Source organism: Charadrius vociferus, unplaced genomic scaffold (genome assembly GCF_000708025.1).
Source record: "Charadrius vociferus isolate BGI_N301 unplaced genomic scaffold, ASM70802v2 scaffold126, whole genome shotgun sequence".
In the NCBI taxonomy this organism is placed as follows: Eukaryota; Metazoa; Chordata; class Aves; order Charadriiformes; family Charadriidae; genus Charadrius; species Charadrius vociferus.
The window spans coordinates 493,484-511,818 of record NW_009648894.1 but is presented as its reverse complement, the minus strand read 5'-3'; the positions used below and the strand labels follow the sequence as shown (position 1 = coordinate 511,818).

The 18,335-nt window shown below is 39.2% G+C and overlaps 1 protein-coding gene across 1 annotated transcript in view; it reads left to right on the top strand.

Annotated features, from left to right (window-relative positions):
- The window catches only part of CUBN (cubilin (intrinsic factor-cobalamin receptor)), a 146,685-nt gene that overhangs the window by 18,203 nt on the left and 110,147 nt on the right, over positions 1 to 18,335 (top strand). The window contains exons 15-23 of the mRNA XM_009887113.1: positions 767 to 948; positions 1,732 to 1,894; positions 2,092 to 2,282; positions 5,802 to 5,958; positions 6,583 to 6,761; positions 7,260 to 7,422; positions 7,667 to 7,883; positions 8,884 to 9,014; positions 17,248 to 17,434. Coding sequence (XP_009885415.1) covers positions 767 to 948; positions 1,732 to 1,894; positions 2,092 to 2,282; positions 5,802 to 5,958; positions 6,583 to 6,761; positions 7,260 to 7,422; positions 7,667 to 7,883; positions 8,884 to 9,014; positions 17,248 to 17,434 — 1,570 coding nt within the window. The remainder of the gene's footprint in view (positions 1 to 766; positions 949 to 1,731; positions 1,895 to 2,091; positions 2,283 to 5,801; positions 5,959 to 6,582; positions 6,762 to 7,259; positions 7,423 to 7,666; positions 7,884 to 8,883; positions 9,015 to 17,247; positions 17,435 to 18,335) is intronic.

Below are 18,335 nucleotides of genomic sequence, written 5' to 3'. Positions count from 1 at the left end.
TGTGCAATGGGTTGTGTCTTGAAAGAACCATAGAGTAAAAAAGGACAGAAAATTCAGGGGGGAACAGTTTCTTTATTTCCAGAAATATTTACTGAAATGCTTTTAATGTGATTTTTGGTGGGTTTCTTTCAATTGATATTATTAGATAGATAATTACTCATTGATTAATATGGATACTGAAAAGTGAAAACAGATCCTTTGGGAGGGATAGGGGGGAAGCAAAGAGGGAGGGAGAGTGGTATAGATGTGACTAAACTAGCCATTCCTTAGCTATAACACACAAATTACCCCTACCATCCCCAACTGTTATGCTGTGAGGTGGTTGGGTTTTTTTTTTTCAATTGCACATATATAAACCAGCCTTCCTGTAATTAAGGGTTTTTGTAAAATGAAAACAGTCTTGTGCTAGCATAAAACATAGAGACTATTTACAAAGTACAGAAATTCAGATTAATTTTGCAAATCCAATCCAAAACACAGTACTTTCGATTATTCTCCTAAAGATATTTCCATCATAACTGCGAAAGAATCTTTCTTTTACTGTGCAAATCAGGAAATATTTGGACTTCTGCTTTTATAATTGAATTGCAGAATTAATTGTAAAATTTAAAGAAAGAAGTAACTTGCTGGTTTGTTTGGCTTGGTCTTTGTTTTTGAATTTATTCTGGATCCCAAATTTGTACCTAGTTTTGACACTACAGGAGAATTAATCTTCTGACCTGACATGTAGTGTTAAAGGCTCACTTCCATGTTTCTTTTCTGTTAGAATGTGGTGGTGAGCTGACGGGTACTTATGGCTCAATAAGCTCTCCAGGATACCCTGGTAACTATCCAGTAAACAGAGACTGTTTGTGGACCATCTCAACCACTCCTGGCCTTCTCATCACATTTGCTTTTGGCACACTAAGCCTTGAACACCATGAAAACTGCAGTTATGACCATTTAGAGGTAAAGTTTAATTGTGGATTATGACAACATTTTATGGCTATGTTATTGCAAAACAAGCTATTTCAAAACTTTTTGTACCTACAGAAGAGACTGTTTGAAAATTAAATCCTGGGTTGAAATGCTAATTTTTACTTATTCCAACCTCAGATAGAGGTAATGCAACAGAAGGATGATGATATCCCACTGCACTGAAATCAGTAGAAGTCTTGCAACTAAAGAGGATGGGATTCAGGCCAAATACCTGGTGGGAAGCCTTCACTTCCTTACAAATTTCAGTCTCCAAACTCCTTGTCAAATGTCAACCCACAGAAAATTAATCAGCCTAAGGAAAGCTATGAGGGAATGAGATTAATAGATTCATATTATAGTGCAGTCCATGACTTGATGTGTGAGCTTAGGGCTTTTTCTCAAGTGCAAAGTAATGGTTATAGAATTCACAGATATCCAGTCATGGAAATGAGAAGCTGGTGTGGAATAGCGTTTTCTCCAAAATTGTGCAATGCAGAGCATGATTTCAGGAAAACAGTTCAACAGTAGATCTCCTGATACTTTCTTTCCCTTTCACAAACCCCTTGACAACTCTCCTAGAAGAACTATCACAGCTACAATGGTGGGTCAGTTTCTTGGTTCCTGTGCGTCTGGAGGAAACTTCCTATGAACTTTCCCTCCACCCACTATCTACAATATCTCCTGGGGCCTCCAAGATAACTTCAGGAGTGTTGGTACTGTTCACAGTTGGCACACATCTAATAATCTTAAACATTGATCTATCATTCTGTCTAGATTCGAGACGGTCTTCTTCCACAAGACCCTGTCCTTGGTAAATACTGTAGCACTGGATCTCCACCTCCACTCCAAACCACTGGTCCATACGCATGGATTCACTTTCACTCTGATGACTTAGTTACTGATAAAGGCTTCCACATTCTCTATACAACATCTCCTGGTAAGTAAAACTCGGCATTAAATGTTGGTCTGTGACATTCCCAAGATATAGCCGATGACACGTGAGTGGATGTAATTAACACTTGGTATTTAATAATACAGAAATCCTCTTTGATTTGCAGCCATTTTACAAAGGCAGCCTAAACCGAAAGAGTTACGGTGAATATCTCAATTGATGCATTTTTTTTCTTAATATAGCAGATCCAAGTTGCGGAGGAAATTACACGGATAGTGAAGGGGTTATCACATCCCCTTTCTGGCCTAACCCTTATATTAACAACCGACAATGTATCTACATTATCAGACAGCCAGAGGATGAAAAAATATACCTCAACTTCACCCATATGGAGCTGGAGAGTCACACTGGTTGTTCATCGAATTATATTGAGGTGACTTCTCTTAATCGGTTGATATGAATGGTTGATTACATGTGTATACAAAACCACGCTGCATAATTTCTGTCCCAAGGGCTGCTGCAGAAATAGATGTTAATCAAAAGACTAACTATACCAATTTATTAGGGTCCAAAAGTCACAGGGGCTAAAAGAGCAGGACTGTACATTTGGAATGAAGCAAAGATAAGAGAACAAGAAAATCTGTCTAGCTTAACACTAATTCTTAATCAGCTGTACGTGATTAAGGTGGAGTTTGGACCTTTGGTTAATGCACACCAAATGCAAGAAAAATAGAAATAATGCCATAGCCACTGTGCAGCATTTTCTGGAGTCATGGTGTTGTCATGAGTGATGGAAAGTCTTGTAAGGCACAAAAAGGAAGTACACCATATATATATTTATGTATACATACATACGTGTATATACACATATGTAAAGCCAGGAGTTTATTGTTAGCATAGCTGAAATCTTACAAGTCTAATTCAAGAATTGTTACTAGTCTAAATCCAATTATTACAGAAAAATTAATAGTACAGTTAGAATGCTTCTATATGGAAAATGTAATAATAATACAATAGTAATGTTGATACTAACTGGGATCCACTTGAGGTGATTTTTGTTTTGTTTTACGCCTAGCTCTCTCTTCATTGGTCTGCAGCTTCATGTTGCATCAAAATTTATTACTACAGGGTGCCTTTTAAGTATGCCAGACACAATTTCTTCGTTGTCTTTGTTATCCCTAAACCCAGTTTTGTCCAGCTCCAGGTCTGCATGTCTTTAACTGGCAGGGGGGTGAGGTTTGGCACGGTGCTGTGCAGGCCGGCAGCTCCCCGGCAGGGCAGAGCAGAGCCCGTCCCACCGCCCTGGCCAGGGAGCAGGGCAGCCCCAGGCATCGGACACACCTCCCTGGGGAACAAGGGTGGGCCAAGGACAGGCTGGGACATGGACCCATGGGTGGGCCCGGGTCAGCAGAGCCCATGGCAGGGCAGGGCTGTGGGGAGCTGGAGACTGGCCCTGCTGCAGTGTGCCTGGGGCAGGGGCTCATGGCCCTGGGGGGCTGGACATGGGGTCCCGGGCCATGGGCAGGGTGTGGGGGCCCTGGGGAGGCCAGGCTGGGCCAATGAGTCCTGGTGGTGCCCTGAGGGCATGACAAGGTCTTTATGTCGGTGTCCCATTCCCCTTCTGTCACCCTGTCCCTGTGTTCCTCTGCGCCGTGCCACGTCTCAAGGTGTGTGCTGGCGTACTCGTCCTGTATTCCTCCACACTGCGTCATCGTGTTACAGCCATAAATACCTCATCCTATGGAATGAGTGCTGGGTACTGCTCCCCGTATAAAACTGCGGCTGTACCGCAAGGAGGTAAACAGAAGTAAAACAAAATGGGCGCAGGCACCCAGCCGATTAGAGAAGGTGCCGCCACAGCTGAAGCAGACAGGGACAAGCCCTGCGGCCCCAGTGCAGAGCTGGGCCCCGCGCTGACGGCTGCGCAGCTACGTGGCAGCGCGGGTTTGGGTTTGTGCTTGATTTCTTCTTGACCAAGCGGGGAATAGGCCCCTGTGAGCTCCATGCAGTTAATCTGTTTTTAAAAGATGTTATTGTGCTGACATTGTTGCCTTCCCTCCTCCTGTAATTCAGAGACTTTGGTTGGAATGAAGTGTAATTAATTTCTGAAATGAGAGGGGAAGTGTGTTTAATGAAAACAGACAGCTTTTGTTTGTTTGGCCTGGTACTCCTGTTGCCTAATTGCTGGCAGAACAGCAGCTAAATTCACAGCAGCCAGAGAAACAAAACCATTTCTGTTGAACGCAATCAGTTTGTATTAGTTCAGCAAGGCTGTTTGCTGATCAGTCATAAGCCGTTCAGTTTCCCTGCATTTCTCTCCTCTTCTTCCTACCCTCTCGCCTGGTGGCTCAGCCCAGAGCAGAGAAACAGGACCGACGTTTTCTGACCAGGACAGTTGCTACAGCTGAAACACTGTGCTCTTTTATCAAGGCCTGATTTTCTGCATATGTTTTTCTACAATGCTGTCTCACTGGGTTTTATAACCAAGTTCAGCTAGTGAGATAGCTTTTGGGTGTTTAAGTTAGTTTAAAAGTCACTCTCTGACAATTGTTTTGTCACTTTGAAAAAGTGCAGATTATTCCCATCCCTGTAGAAACCAGGAAACCTGCAGAGTTTCCACAGGGACTAGACACATCTCACAGGCACTTGCTCAGGGAGGGATGTTTAGTGTCTTGCTAAGGAAGGAACAGCCTTCTTATTGCAGGGATCTGCCATAAGAAACTAGAGACAATAAAAGTTCTTATTTAAGAAAGACTGACATGGTGCTGCAGAGATAAGACATTAGCCAAGGCAGCTCCTTCTCCTTGCCATCCTTCTAACTTGCAATAGGAGACATTACTCACATGGTTTAGAGAACCTGTTATTTTTATCACTACTCACTGGGCTTTATAAACCAAAAATGTAAGGAGAAAAAAAATGCTGAAGAAAAAATGTAAACTCCTGTGAACTATTGTTCTGGAAACTTTCACTACTGTCCAAAGATTTTCTAAATATTCTCGCATAAATTCTGATCTCACTCCACTGTAAATCCAGAATAATTCTGTCACCTTAAGCTCAAGTTCCAGGGAAATTAAAGATATCTGTTAGTCAGAAAGCCATCTCACCAGCTGGAGATCGTCAAAGCTGGGCAAGCAAGCCAGCCTCTGTCTGCCCACCAGGGCACCGAAAGGGTTCCCTGCCTTCTCTCCCTTCAAATACATCTTTCCCTTCTAGTCTCCTTGATAATCAGGATTTATAATCAAGTTCTGGGAAAACACATAAGACACATTTCTTTGATTAGCAGATTGACTGAGGTCAGTGGAGGAGGTAAAAGCTGGATGTGATTCCCTGATACTGTCATTATCATGAATTGGACCCTTCAGGTAAAGTAATGGAAAGACATCAGTAAACCTCTTTACTGCTTTAGGGACGCAGAGTTGTACCTCCTGTTAGTGAGCTGTCTGTCTGCAGTTCTGTATGGCTGTGATGGCACACGGGCTTGTTCTGGAGAAGTGCCATTGAAAATTCACTACAAGCTTCATGGCCAAAGCAAGAAAATCACAAATACCCCCTTTTTTCCCCTGCAGATTTTAGTGCTGTCAAAAATTTCTTAGCTACCACTGGTGAGCACCTTACCTGCCTGTTTAATATGAAAGGTGTCACTTTTGGAAGCATAGGCCAAACTTGTACTAAAGGTGTGGTTCATAGAGAAGATCTGTTTCATCCTAATGTCCTGTGACAGTAGCATGTGTGTGTGTCTTTTGCGTTGATCATCTGCTCCTTCCTTTGAGGTCTTGTAAATCATGTGCTTGTGCCAATTACTGTGATGGCTCTTTACCCCTCTTATAAACAAGTGAAATGGTTACTTCTTTTGTTATTTAGCGGCTCTTTTGGGGTTATAATTTCATCTGCATATCAGATCCCAACACTTTTATGACCTGGTATTTTTCTTTTTTTTCTTTTTGTTGACTAGGTTCGAGATGGTGACAGTGAGATGTCTTCCCTTATTAGCAAATTCTGTCATAGTACACTCATGTCTCCAATCACTTCTACAAGCAACAGTCTCTGGATCAAGTTCAAGTCTGATGCTTCTGTGCAAAGGGCTAGCTTCAGGGCCATTTATCAAGTTGGTAAGAAGAACTGGTGACTCGCACAGTGAACTAATCTATAATTTGGACACTGTCAAGCATTTCTGTGCTATATTATCCATATAATGGGTTTACGACAAACTTCAAAAGAAAGGAAAGAAAAAAAAAGAGTCAATTTATGTATTTATTGCTACTTTTACAAATGCTAAGAAGATATCTGCAGTAGGTCTGTTGAAGGCACTCTGAGCATGCTTGGAAATGCACGCCTCATTGCTTCTATTAATGATAAATCACTTACCACTAACATACCAAAGATGATATAGCTATAATTCTGCCTAAATATTCTTGCTTTCATTTTTCATATCTTTTATTTCTTAATCATTAACATATCTACCTGTGTCTGAAACAAATGAGTCAAATCCATTAGTTTTCCTGGGCAAAGTTAGATTGGTCTTCTGTATGTACATGTTTATGCTATACTTACGGCACTATGTTCTTTTAAATGCTTTCTTAATACTAATTTGATGATCTGTAGTAGATGCTGTAAGAAGACAGTTTTTTAGGGTTGTTTTTCTTCTAATTTCATGGTGATATTTGACAGACATCACATTATACACTCCTTGAAATCATTCATCACAAGTACTGATTCTTGGTGTCTCTTGGCAGCCTGTGGAGGCTCCTTGTCTGGAGCAGGCACTATCCATTCACCTTACTACCCCAGGACGTCCCCTCACCCAAAGACTTGTGAGTGGATCATCTCCCAGCCAGCTAGCAAAGTGGTGATTCTTAACTTTATCGACTTTGACATTCGAAATACAACCACTTGTGACTCAGACTACGTTGAGGTAAAGAGTAATACACTTATACTATGAATAGTAGATAGATTCTTATCTGCATGTTCCTTCTGATACTCATTTCCACTACAGCAGAACTGCTTGACAGACAAGCACTTCTTACAGTAGTTATAAAAGCTTTTCCAGGTTCATAATGGGATCCCAAACCTTTTCTTGGTTCTCCAAAGATGATATGACCATTTTGATAATCAGAGTCGAGTAGCAGGTGTCTTTAAATAAACAGACCTGGTTTTGGAGGTTTATGTGCCACTTACTGTTGAGGGGGTAAGATCTTAACTTTTCTCCATCTGACATGCTTTGGGTGGGACAGTGCTTCTCTGGCAGTCATAAGATTGTATTGTATGTTCCTGTAGTAGAAACCATGTGAAGAAAGCATAGGGTTTGACTTGCTAAGGATCTCTTTTACATGGTTCTTATGAGTTCATTTATGCTTACAATTTTAACATAATGGAAATTTGTATGGGATATTTTGAATACACTGTTCTTCAGGTCAGAGATGGAAACAACACTGACTCTCCTCTTTTGGAGAAGTACTGTGGTACAGCTGTACCATCTAGAGTGCAATCTACACGGAACAATCTCTATATCAAATTCAGAGCAGCTTCTCTTACCAACCTTGGCTTCAGGGCTGAGTACTGGCCAATACATACAGGTAAGGATTTTTTTGGTGTTTTCTATGTAGAGTGTTGGGACTTTCCAAATTTTCTTGTACACTGAAAACGGTTGGCCATCAAGTTTTATGATGGTGTAATGGGACATAAGTTCTAAATCAGTTAGTTTAGTATGCATTGAGGAAAAAAAGACTACAAAATTTCAGAAAGACAAGTAACCAATTTTATAAGTGCCTATTTTTTAAATAAATATATCATTTAACCCAATGTTTTAAATCTCTACAGTATGTGGTGAGATTCTCACTGGACCAGAAGGAACCATTACAAGTCCAGGTCACCCAGATATCTACCCACATGGTATTAACTGTACCTGGATTATCAACATTCAACCCGGCTACCTTATCCGCCTGACTTTCACTTCATTTAACTTGGCATTCGATTATAATTGCAGAAAGGATTATCTTGAAATATATGACAACAGCACTGTGCAAAAATTGGGAAGGTGAATATGTCCATTAGTCTATAGAGCTGAATTACTGTAGAGTGAGCACTGTTCTATAGATTTCGACATCCAATTTGCTTCCTTAAATTTTGTGTTTAGATTAATTTCTCTGCATTAGAGAAATAATAGCAGCAATTTCTCTTCCTAGCATAGTAAAGGCAGCTTGCTTTCTTTGACCATGGAATAAGAAACACATTTAATAAATAGTATACTGGGAGAAGATAACTTGTGTCAAGAGGACAGCTTTTTTAAGGGCAGGTTTCAATAGCTGGCATTGTCCAGCTCCATTAACATTTTGATTTATGGGAGATAAGTTCAAAAGCGTTAATATACCTGTGCCCAGGTAGAAACGATTTGAAACACTTGCAGAAGTGAAAGAAAGATTACGTAAAAGATTGTGCATTTGGATCTAAGCAAAAACTAATCCGAAGTCTGCCTTTTATCAGATTTTGTTTTCACTTTCTCCTGATATATGATTTTATCTTAGGGAAGAATAATTTCTTTTTTTTCGCCTTCTCCAATTGGGTGTACACAGGGTTTTCTGGCCGTCCTAGAGTTCAAGAAAATATGAACTACTTAGGAACTGTATCCAGCTGCAGCTACAGACTGTAAAGTAGTTGGTTGACATGGCAGTATTTTGGAAAATATGGAGCAAATTACTCTCATAATGGAGAGTGTTTTGCAACGTTTGTCTTTGGCCAGCCACTTTGACTGCTACAAAAGAACATAATATGTTGTAGGTACAGCATAGGCCAATTTCAGTGAGAATTTGACAGCTTGATGAACAGTTTCTCCAGGCAAGTTAGATTTATACTGTTGTACACGTAGTGTGCTATTTAGCCCTGTGATACAAGGTATATGGCTGGGATCTGTATCATCCAAAGGAGAGATTTGTGTATGTGTAACTCTTCAAGCTACTCAGGAAAGCTGAATCCTCTTTCAGTAATATAGACGCTTCATAAAGCACTGCCATTCAAGTTGGGGCATCTTTTTGCTGCAGGTACTGTGGAAGATCAATTCCACCGTCTCTCACTAGTGGTGGCAACATGATGATGTTGTACTTCGTGACTGATCACAGCATTGCATCTGAGGGCTTCTCAGCTAATTATATCTCCCTGAATGCGTCAAAAGGTAATATGTCAGTCTGTTCATTATACAAATTAAATGTTTTCATCTGTCACTGTAAATAACCCCTACAAGAAACAGAAACATTATTTTCTGTGTTAGCAGGAGACTACCTGGTGCCTCTTCTACCCTTTCTTATTTATCCTGATTGATTCACAAGCTTTTTCCTACTTAGGAAAGCAGAAAGCAATTTCTGTAATCAACACTGCTGTTTTCTTTAAAAAGCCAGTAAGAGCTGACATGGCAGAACTGCATGAATTATTTAAGAAAAGTATTTTCTGAATTTGCTTTGTCCGTTCAGAGCTGAGTATGTGTGATCTGGGAAGCTTAGGAATCGTGGACAACTCACTTGAACTCTCAGGTGCCATAAAAATTAATTTAGTCCCTATTAGGTGCAATATTGATGATGGGAAGAGAAAGGTCATATAGGGTGAAATTTGATAAAGCGGCAAAATAACCTGAAACCACAAGCTGTTTGTTTGTTTTTTTTTTTTTCATTAAGAGAATGCAATGTTTCTGTCCCCAGCAGTGTTCAAGGCTCCTGTTACACCTTAAATCTGTGCTTTAAGTATCTCCTTTTAAGGGGCCAAGACATACATCAGTGGGGAAAAGCCTATTGAGGAGAACAATGACTTCGTTCCCTTAGTTCATTCCCTTAGAGCAGAGAAAAACTGAGAAATTGCTCAGAATTCTAATTGATTTGAAGGTCTTCCAGGGTAGGGGCACATCTGTGTTTTCAAACTATGCTGAACCCATTGTATCTCATCCAGTGTTTGCACATCTGTCCAGCACTGAGAGCATTTTAATGACTGAACTGGACTTGAAAAAGCAGCCTCTTGGTGGAAGACTGTAACTACCAGTTTCACAGACCAAACAGAATGTGTCTGCTATTGCTCTCCTCACTGCTAAACACAGATCTGTAGTAGAAGAGGATTATGTAGGTAGAGGGACAGGTTCTGCCTAGCAGAATTAAACCACAGAAGAGGTAGAGTGGGGCAATGAAATAAAGTAAAAAATGAGATTACATTTGTAGCTGGGTTATTTGTGTTTCTGTCATTAACCAGTTTCTAGGTGGTTTGTGTGTGTGAGTGCAGGCTCCAAGGGATTCATTAGATGAATACCAGAAATTCATAGTACTCCTCTATGCAGCCATAAACTACCAATGGCTGCTCATTGTTTGCTCTTAGTTTCTTTAATAATTTTATTTTTTCCACTTTCTGAATTTCTCCAACCTGTTTAAAACCAGCAAAATTCCGATTTCTACATTGTGAAAAATAACTGCTTTCTTGGTGACAGCTTGGAAAATTTGGCTATTATTTCATCTCTCAAGCATGTACGTAGGCGAGACCAGTACAGATTTTGCCACTGTGTTTTTATTCACTACCAGATAACTTATAAATCCAAATAATTCATTTTCTCAGCTGCCTTCATTCATACTTGAGTTATCTGGCATGGAAACCAAAAAGCCAGTAAAACCAATTAAGATTTAATGAGAACTATTCCAAGGAGGAAATTTCTATTTGTTAGAAAAATAATAGGCCAAACCCCAAGTTCTACTTTTAAAAATGTTTCAAAGAAAGACTCTCTAGGTTGAAAACTGAGTTCTTACTAGTGAGAAAATGTGGAATTACCAGCCTTATAAAGAAAGTCTTTTATGAGCCTGTTTTTGCAGCTGCAAACTTCTGTAAATATGATTGTTGCTTGTTGATGTGATATTGTTTCTTTTACTTCACCTTAGATGAGTATTTCATGGATAGATTTGATTCCTTCCTAACTGTTCTTATAGCAGCTTTTCTCACAGTTCCTCAAGATCAAAATATTCTTTGTTCAACATTAATATATATTTCTGCCTCTGTGTAACCTTATCTGTTTCTCTAGTTTTCTTAGTTATCTCAGTGCTGATGAACCCAATATTTTCTGTCCAGCTTCACTACTCTGCCTTCTCTCTTCCCTTACCACCACCATGGTGGCTGGACTTTCTCGTCTTTCTTCCAAAGGACTGCTACATGCATCATGTGAGGTTCAAACCGCATCAACACTGACTCTGGAAACGTTTCAAACTATGCCTTAAAAATGCAACTCTGTTTTCTTGTCAATGCTTTTAACAGCTAGAAACTGTATAAAGTGTTTATATAAAATTAGAACTATATAACACCTTCATCCAAACTCTAAACAACAGGTATGATTTTCTTCCCATAATTAACACAGATATCTTTACTACATTTCAGCCAAACTGGGCTAACTCTCAATTTATTCTCACTCAAACCTAGAACTATGATCTCTAGAATAAATGCTTTTTCATTTCAACTAATATAGTTTGTATAAGTACGGCAAAGTAGCAGGTAGTTACTGAAACTGGGAATAATAAACTTATAGTGAATTTGAAACTACAATCTGTTTTCTTTACAGCAATTTCTTTCTTTTCATCCCAGTACAAGCATAGCAGTACTATAAAGTTGTCATAAATATTGGACTGCTAACATTCATTTTTTATTAAGAATACAGTGTTTTGAAGCTGCTGTGGCCTAAGAGAAGGCAAACACATGTGTGTATGTGGACTTCGCTGTTAGAAGCAACCCCCCACTTCCCTGAAATCATATCAAGTTTAGTTTTCCCACTGTGAAATGTTTAGGCCTGAAATTCATCTTATGTATATCCAGTTACACTAAGGTAGAAAACTGTGGAATATAATCACATCTGAAGGATTTACCCAAGCTATGGATTTTTCTTTCTTTACATCTGCTGCCTATTTTCATTTTTCTGCTAAGGAAAATATGGTTCTAATAATGTTTCTTGTGCAGTAAGATTCCTTCATATTTTGAGCTATGTTTTCTTAGCCAGCTAGAGCTTAACCAATATCAGAACTGGTCAAAGCTGTTCTGGTTCCTATTAGACATTTCAATAGGCTTTTGCCTTGAGTTACTTTACAGAGAATGAGCTATTGAAAAGATGGACAAGATTATCCCCCCAAAAAGAATACATAGGAGTAAAAAAGAAAAAAAAAAAATAAGTAGAAGTGAAAAAATATTTTTATGCAGAACAAAACTAATTTTCTTCTCCATGCATCTTAGCAAACAATGTTTTTGTAGCATGTTTTATCTGTGATATATTAATTAGATGAAAAGTAGCCTGAAAAGAATGGCAAAGTTACATTTCCTGTAAAAAAAATTTGAATGCCATGAGATACAGCCATGGCCATGGTCCATAAAGTCCAAACAATTGTTTTAGCAGTCTGCCAGCTGGTTGCTGTGAATAGCTCATATGGCAGCAATACAAATGGTAATTCTTCAACCAAACATGCCTACATGATACTCAGTTTTTTAAAATGTGTATTGCGCACTTAAGCTATCTCTGTACCTCAGATGCTTAGCTCTTGACCATCTTTCTGTCTTTTAAAGGAGAAAGTCACATGGAAAGCAGAGTAATATTTTGTTTTATGTCCTAGAGTCCAGGTCTCAAATACCAGATAGACAAATGTCACAACAGCCATCTAAGTGTTATCATAAATTTTAGGGTTTTCTTTTGCCCATCTTGGCTGACCACAACACTAAGAAGCCATGTAAAAGTATTGAAAAATCTTTGAAATTGCTCAGTCTTTCCTGGAAGTGTTGTTCAGGGTCTTGAAAGATCCAGGCCACAATTTTCCAATAGGAATAGAACTAGTGTCAGAGTATGTATTTTGTTGTCCTTCACTTCTTCGCAAGTAAGAGGGAATTTATTTGTTGCACTTTGAAGTGGTGTTTAGGGGGGGATTTCTTTCTTTTTCTTTTTCTTCTTCTTTTTTTTTTTAATTTGTTTGTTTCATTAAAGAGGCTTCATTTCATCCTTTCAGCTGAGAAAAGTCAGCCTTAACAAGGTTTTTAGCAGATTACCTTCCTGATAGAGTTCCTGGTCTTTCTTTGGCTTTGGTGAAAGATAATATTTTTCCTCCTTATCATCCTGAATTGTGAATGATATTATTTATCAAGAGGAGTAACTTGGTTTTAAATAGTTTCATTGTGTAGTATATGTTAGATGATGATGACTGTCTGGAGAAGTCAGAGTTTGAGAAAAATGAGGAAAGGAAGAAAAACATTTGTGAACCTGTGGACTTAAAAGTGTAACTGAAAGTTTTATATAGATTTGTGTGTCGTCTTTTTTGATCACTGAGTACAAGTTGAGATCTCAGTTCCCATGTTGCTGACTGAACCCAGTAATTATTAGGAGGATATTGCCTGACTTTTCTCTTCAGCTGAATGAGCAAAGACAAGAATGGAAAGTAATGTCTGACAAATATGTGCATGCAGAGATACAGGGCATGGTTGAACAAGGCTGAGCTAAGACAGAAAATAAAGTTGAAGTCCTGCATGGATCTTGGACATCTGCTCAGCTCATCCTAAGTCTCAGGAAAAAGGTTTCATCAGCTGGCAACTGACAATTTGTTAGGCCACTGTAACTTGGTTATATTTGATCAAGGTATTAGTCTGCCTATATATGTGTATATGACTCTATAGTGTGTGTGTGTATGTGTGTGTGTAAATCAGCAGAAGAGAGTCAGAGATTCTTTTTGAACAGCTGTACCTTGTGTTCCTAAGAAGTTTGAGTCTGAAACAGTACAAAGGACCTTTGTGTGCCTTCTTGGTAAAAGTTAAGCCTGTTAGCATCTGCCAGCAGCGGTAACAGAAGGCCCTGAAGTGCAGATGTGCTTTTCCATTGCCTGTGGAGAGGTATATACTTCATGTGATAGTTTCTTCCTTTTTTTCCTAAGCATAGTGTTACATAAAAGTCTAATTGTTGGGGATCCCAGTTTTCCTTTGGCAGAGTGAGATCGAAAGGAAGAAACGGCCATTTTACATACCACATTACAGTTTTATTATTGATTAATTAGAATTGTGGCAACTGATGAATATCTCTTTATGGGAAAAGACATGGATATAATTTTCTGCAGTATGCAATCATGAGTGAGTGGTACAAAAGCTGGCATTTTTCTCTGCTGTTCACTATTACAGTTGGTCACTGCCCTTTATGGCATTTTTTTCAGAAGAGCAAACACGTTCAGTACCAATATCAGAAAGCAGATTGAATAGCTTTCAAAAACGTCACACATTGGCAAGGCAAGATGTGCGATTGTCCTTGACAATTGCTGCCTTCTGTTTTTCATGAGCTGCAATAAGAGTCTTCAAACTAAACTGAATTCGTATTTTTTCCGCATGTATAATAATCGCATTATGGAGTTAGGCTGCATTCTGAACTTTGGCAAAGCAGTCAGAGTACTTTTTTCCTGCAAACTTTGCTAACAGTTTTCACTGCAGGAACTATTACTGCCCAAGCACACCCTCAAATGCTGTGTTAGTGAGGTGAGCGCAAAAAGGGAGTGCCAGCTCTCCTGCTGATTTTTTAGCAAATGAATCCAGTTACCAGAAGAGAGTTAGCTGACACAAAATGTGGGTTCATTTAGGCTTTTCCTAATCATCATAGCAGTGTCTACACTTGTATATATTTCACTGTAGCCAGAAGTCTGACATTTCTAAGGCATTCACTGCTCCACCTTCTGTATTTATTCCCCTTAGCTCATAAAGAAGATTGTTATGTGAAGTGTAGAGCAGTATACAGCATCCAGTTTAAAATAGCACACCGCGGATGTGAGTTTCTGTATGGATTACTCCCAAGAAAGCAAACTTTGGTGAGGGAGGGAACCTGGAAAATTCTGTGGAAATTGTTCTTAAAAGGGCTGATAAAAATATTTTGGCTTCCGTGCTGCTAATTTTACTCTAAGAGCCCTTATCTGGTACATCAATTTTAATATTCTCCAGGCTGAAAACTAGTATTCATGGTCTCAGGCTCTGGGTGAATAAGGAATGGCAGTATTGCAACAGCTCTAACCATTAAATGTGCATGAGTCAGGCACCTACCATTCCAAAATCAGGAGGAAATAATTAGTTAAAAATATGTTACCTAATAAATATACACACATTTTAATTTTAATATTTTATTGCTTTTTGTGTAATGAGCCATTAGAAAAAGCTTGGGTCACATTTCTAAGTTTTCTAACCCTGCAGGCAGGGTTCTCAAGAGATCATATGACTTAAGGATCTGAGGTTTGATGATAAGCCCTACATATCACGAAACACCATGGGAGCTGGCAGCACAGCAAGGGCATTACAAGGATTTATAAGGCAGCACAAAGTTTTTAAGGTCACCAGGACTAACTTCATTGTTATATGCATACATTAGAATATATCGGTGACAGAACACACAAATGACTAAAAGTCATGATTTTAGGTAAACTAGCTCATGAAACCTTTTTGACTTGTCAAGACCCAATGGCAGGAAATTATTGGCCTGTTTCTGCATCGTATTTCTTTATTCTCCTTGTGATGAATTCAGAATACGAGACTGGTAGCTAGCTTTGGGGGTATTTATCCCGCAGAAAACATTTTCAACAGAGGCCTTCCAGGTGACCAAGAATGCAAAAAAACAACCATTAAAAAAGACACCATTAAAAGCAAAAGTGGTTTAGTAGTTAGAATGGTTAGAGAACAGACAAAGAAACGACCAACCTTAGACATGTAGGGCCTGGACTGTAATTTCATCCCATCTCCCTAAATTTTTATGCATATTGAAGTGCTAAGCACAAGTATTAGTACATTGCAGCTGTGCTATGTTAGAAAACAGGTTTCAGAGATCTGCGGCAATCAGCTTAAGAGTGTAAAGTCAATCATAATATTTTGCTTACTCTTCCAGTTGTACTTTATAATTAGTCTAACTGCCTATTTGTTAGAAAGCATTTGAGAAATCTATTTACATTTCTTGTATTTGCAACCTGTAGGACCTGAAATAGAGGAATGGAGGACCAGAATGAGCCAGAATGATCAAACCCAGCCCACAATTTTATGCCCCCACCCCCTTTTTTTTTTTTTTTTGCAAAGAACTACATATGCGATCCCCTTCTTAATTAAATTAATCAAACTGTATCTTAAAAAACAGTGGACTTTTTTGCCCTTTCTGCCTTTGTTATGTTGGTTGGCTCTAGAAACTCACTTCCTGGCAGAAACTTTCTCCTAATTTCTGTGTATCTGTATTCATGGACAATTTTTAACTTCAGAGCTTGTACAGTCGTTGACAGTGTGTTCTATTTTTCTTTTCTTCATGCTTCTTGATGTTTATCTCTTTTTCTCTTGCACTTGCAAGAGAAATAACACAAACAAGTTAAACTCTTCTAGAGTCTCTTGCCTACTAACCTACTAATTTCCTGCTATCTCCACAACCTCTGTCTTACTTGTTCTCATTCGATTTCCAGAACATCAGTGACCATGGTAATCCACATTTTTTCCAGGTGACATGTCACCATGTGCGTTGGCATCAAGATTACCTGTTTTGACTGAAAACACCTGACACCGATCACATTTCTTCTTGCCCTTTTTGCAGCCAGATCACAAACCTTACTCAGACTGTGATCAACTAATACACGACAATTGTTGTCTCCAAAATAAGTCTCATGTACCATTATATGGCAGATATTTTTATTCCTTGTCTCCTTATGTCTGTGCTTTTCAAAGAGCTTCTTTTTAGTTATTGCTCAGGTTCTGGCTCATCATTAGTCCACACTATTTTCTTCTTTCCAGCTCGTAATACCAAGATGCTTCTACAGTGCTTACAGAAGAATTGATGTAGCTGATTTTAGCATAAGACCTTAAGTAGAACTGCTTTGTCCTCACAATCTAAGGATTATACTATTTTCCAACTGATTGTCACTTATGCCCAGAAAACAGGGAAAGAAATTTATATATAAATCCCCATCTCCCAGGTTTGATTGTAGGAAATGCCTGAGAACAATACAGCATCTCCTCATATTGAGAGACTGCATTCAGTTTCCACCAACACTGCTTTTCAGAAATTCGGGAATCCTACCTTTTGGGTTGATCAAGACATCCCTTTCAGTTACCTTTCTCTGCTGACCTGGGTTTTAAGTCAAAGCCAACTCAGGCAGCTGCAACTACTCTTATGTTGCCTATTTATTACAGACGCTATGTTCTGGTAAAAGCTGAACAAATCAACTCAAATATAAGAAATCCCATGAAAAACATGGATTCTGGTTTTAGTTTATAGTGATGACATTCAACAGTAAGATGTGTCCAGGAAGAGTTACAATGCACAGGAGCACAGGATGTTTGTTCCTCTATCTGTTGGAAATAGAAATTTCCTTTTAATGTAGCATACATATTAAATTAATTCATACTTGTTTCTTTTCTTTTTAAAGTGTGCTCACACAACTACAATACTGAAACTGGTGTACTAACATCTCCAAACTATCCCAATAACTACCCTGTCCGGACAGAGTGCATATACACCATCACAGTGGGGATAAACAGACAGATCATGCTGCGCTTCACCAACTTCACCTTGGAAGGGAATAAACGCTGTACAGAGGATTATGTAGAAATCAGGCAAGCCTAATTATTTTTCTTGTCCTTATTACTGATAACCATGGAAGTTGTCCAAATCCACTTAGGCATGTTCAGAAGCTATAGTTGTAACTATACATCTGTGCTATCAATGTGGGAAAAGAACATACCAGAGAACTTTAAAGGCTACCTTTTCCTTCTCCCATCCTACTCTATTGTTGGCTTTCCCACTTGATAAATTCCAGTTCTCAGAGCAAGTGGAGTATATGAACTGTATTCCTATGTACTGCATTCTGGTTGTTTTCCTTAGTGCAGAAACAGATAGTTTTATTGCCTGTTTCGTGACATATTCTCCATGACATTTGAAAAGTCATGGCAGTCAGGTGAAGTCCCCAGTGACTGGAAAAAGAGAAACATTGCACCCATTTTTAAAAAGGAGGACCCTGGGAACTACCAACCTGTCAGCCTCACCTCTGTACCTGGGAAGATCTTAGACCAGAACTTCCTAAAAGCTATGCTGAGGCACAGGGAAGTGAATTGAGACAGCCAGCATGGCTTCACCAAGGGCAAGTCCTGCCTGACCAACCTAGTGGCTTTCTGTGATGAAGTGACTACATCAGTGGACAAGGGAAGAGCTACGGATGTCATCTGTCTGGACTTCTGTAAGGCCTTTGACACAGTCGCCCACAACATCCTGCTCTCTAAATTGGAGACATGGATTTGATGGGTGGACTGTTTGGTGGACAAGGAATTGGTTGGATGGTCACATCCAGATGGTAGTGGTCAACAGCTCAATGTTCAGATGGAGATTGGTGACAAGTGATGTCCTTCAGGGGTCCTGCACCTGGGTTGAGGCAGCCCCTGGTATCAATACAGGATGAGGGATGAAGGGATTGAGCGCAGCCCTGAGGAGAAGGACTTGGGGGTACTGGTGGATGAGAAG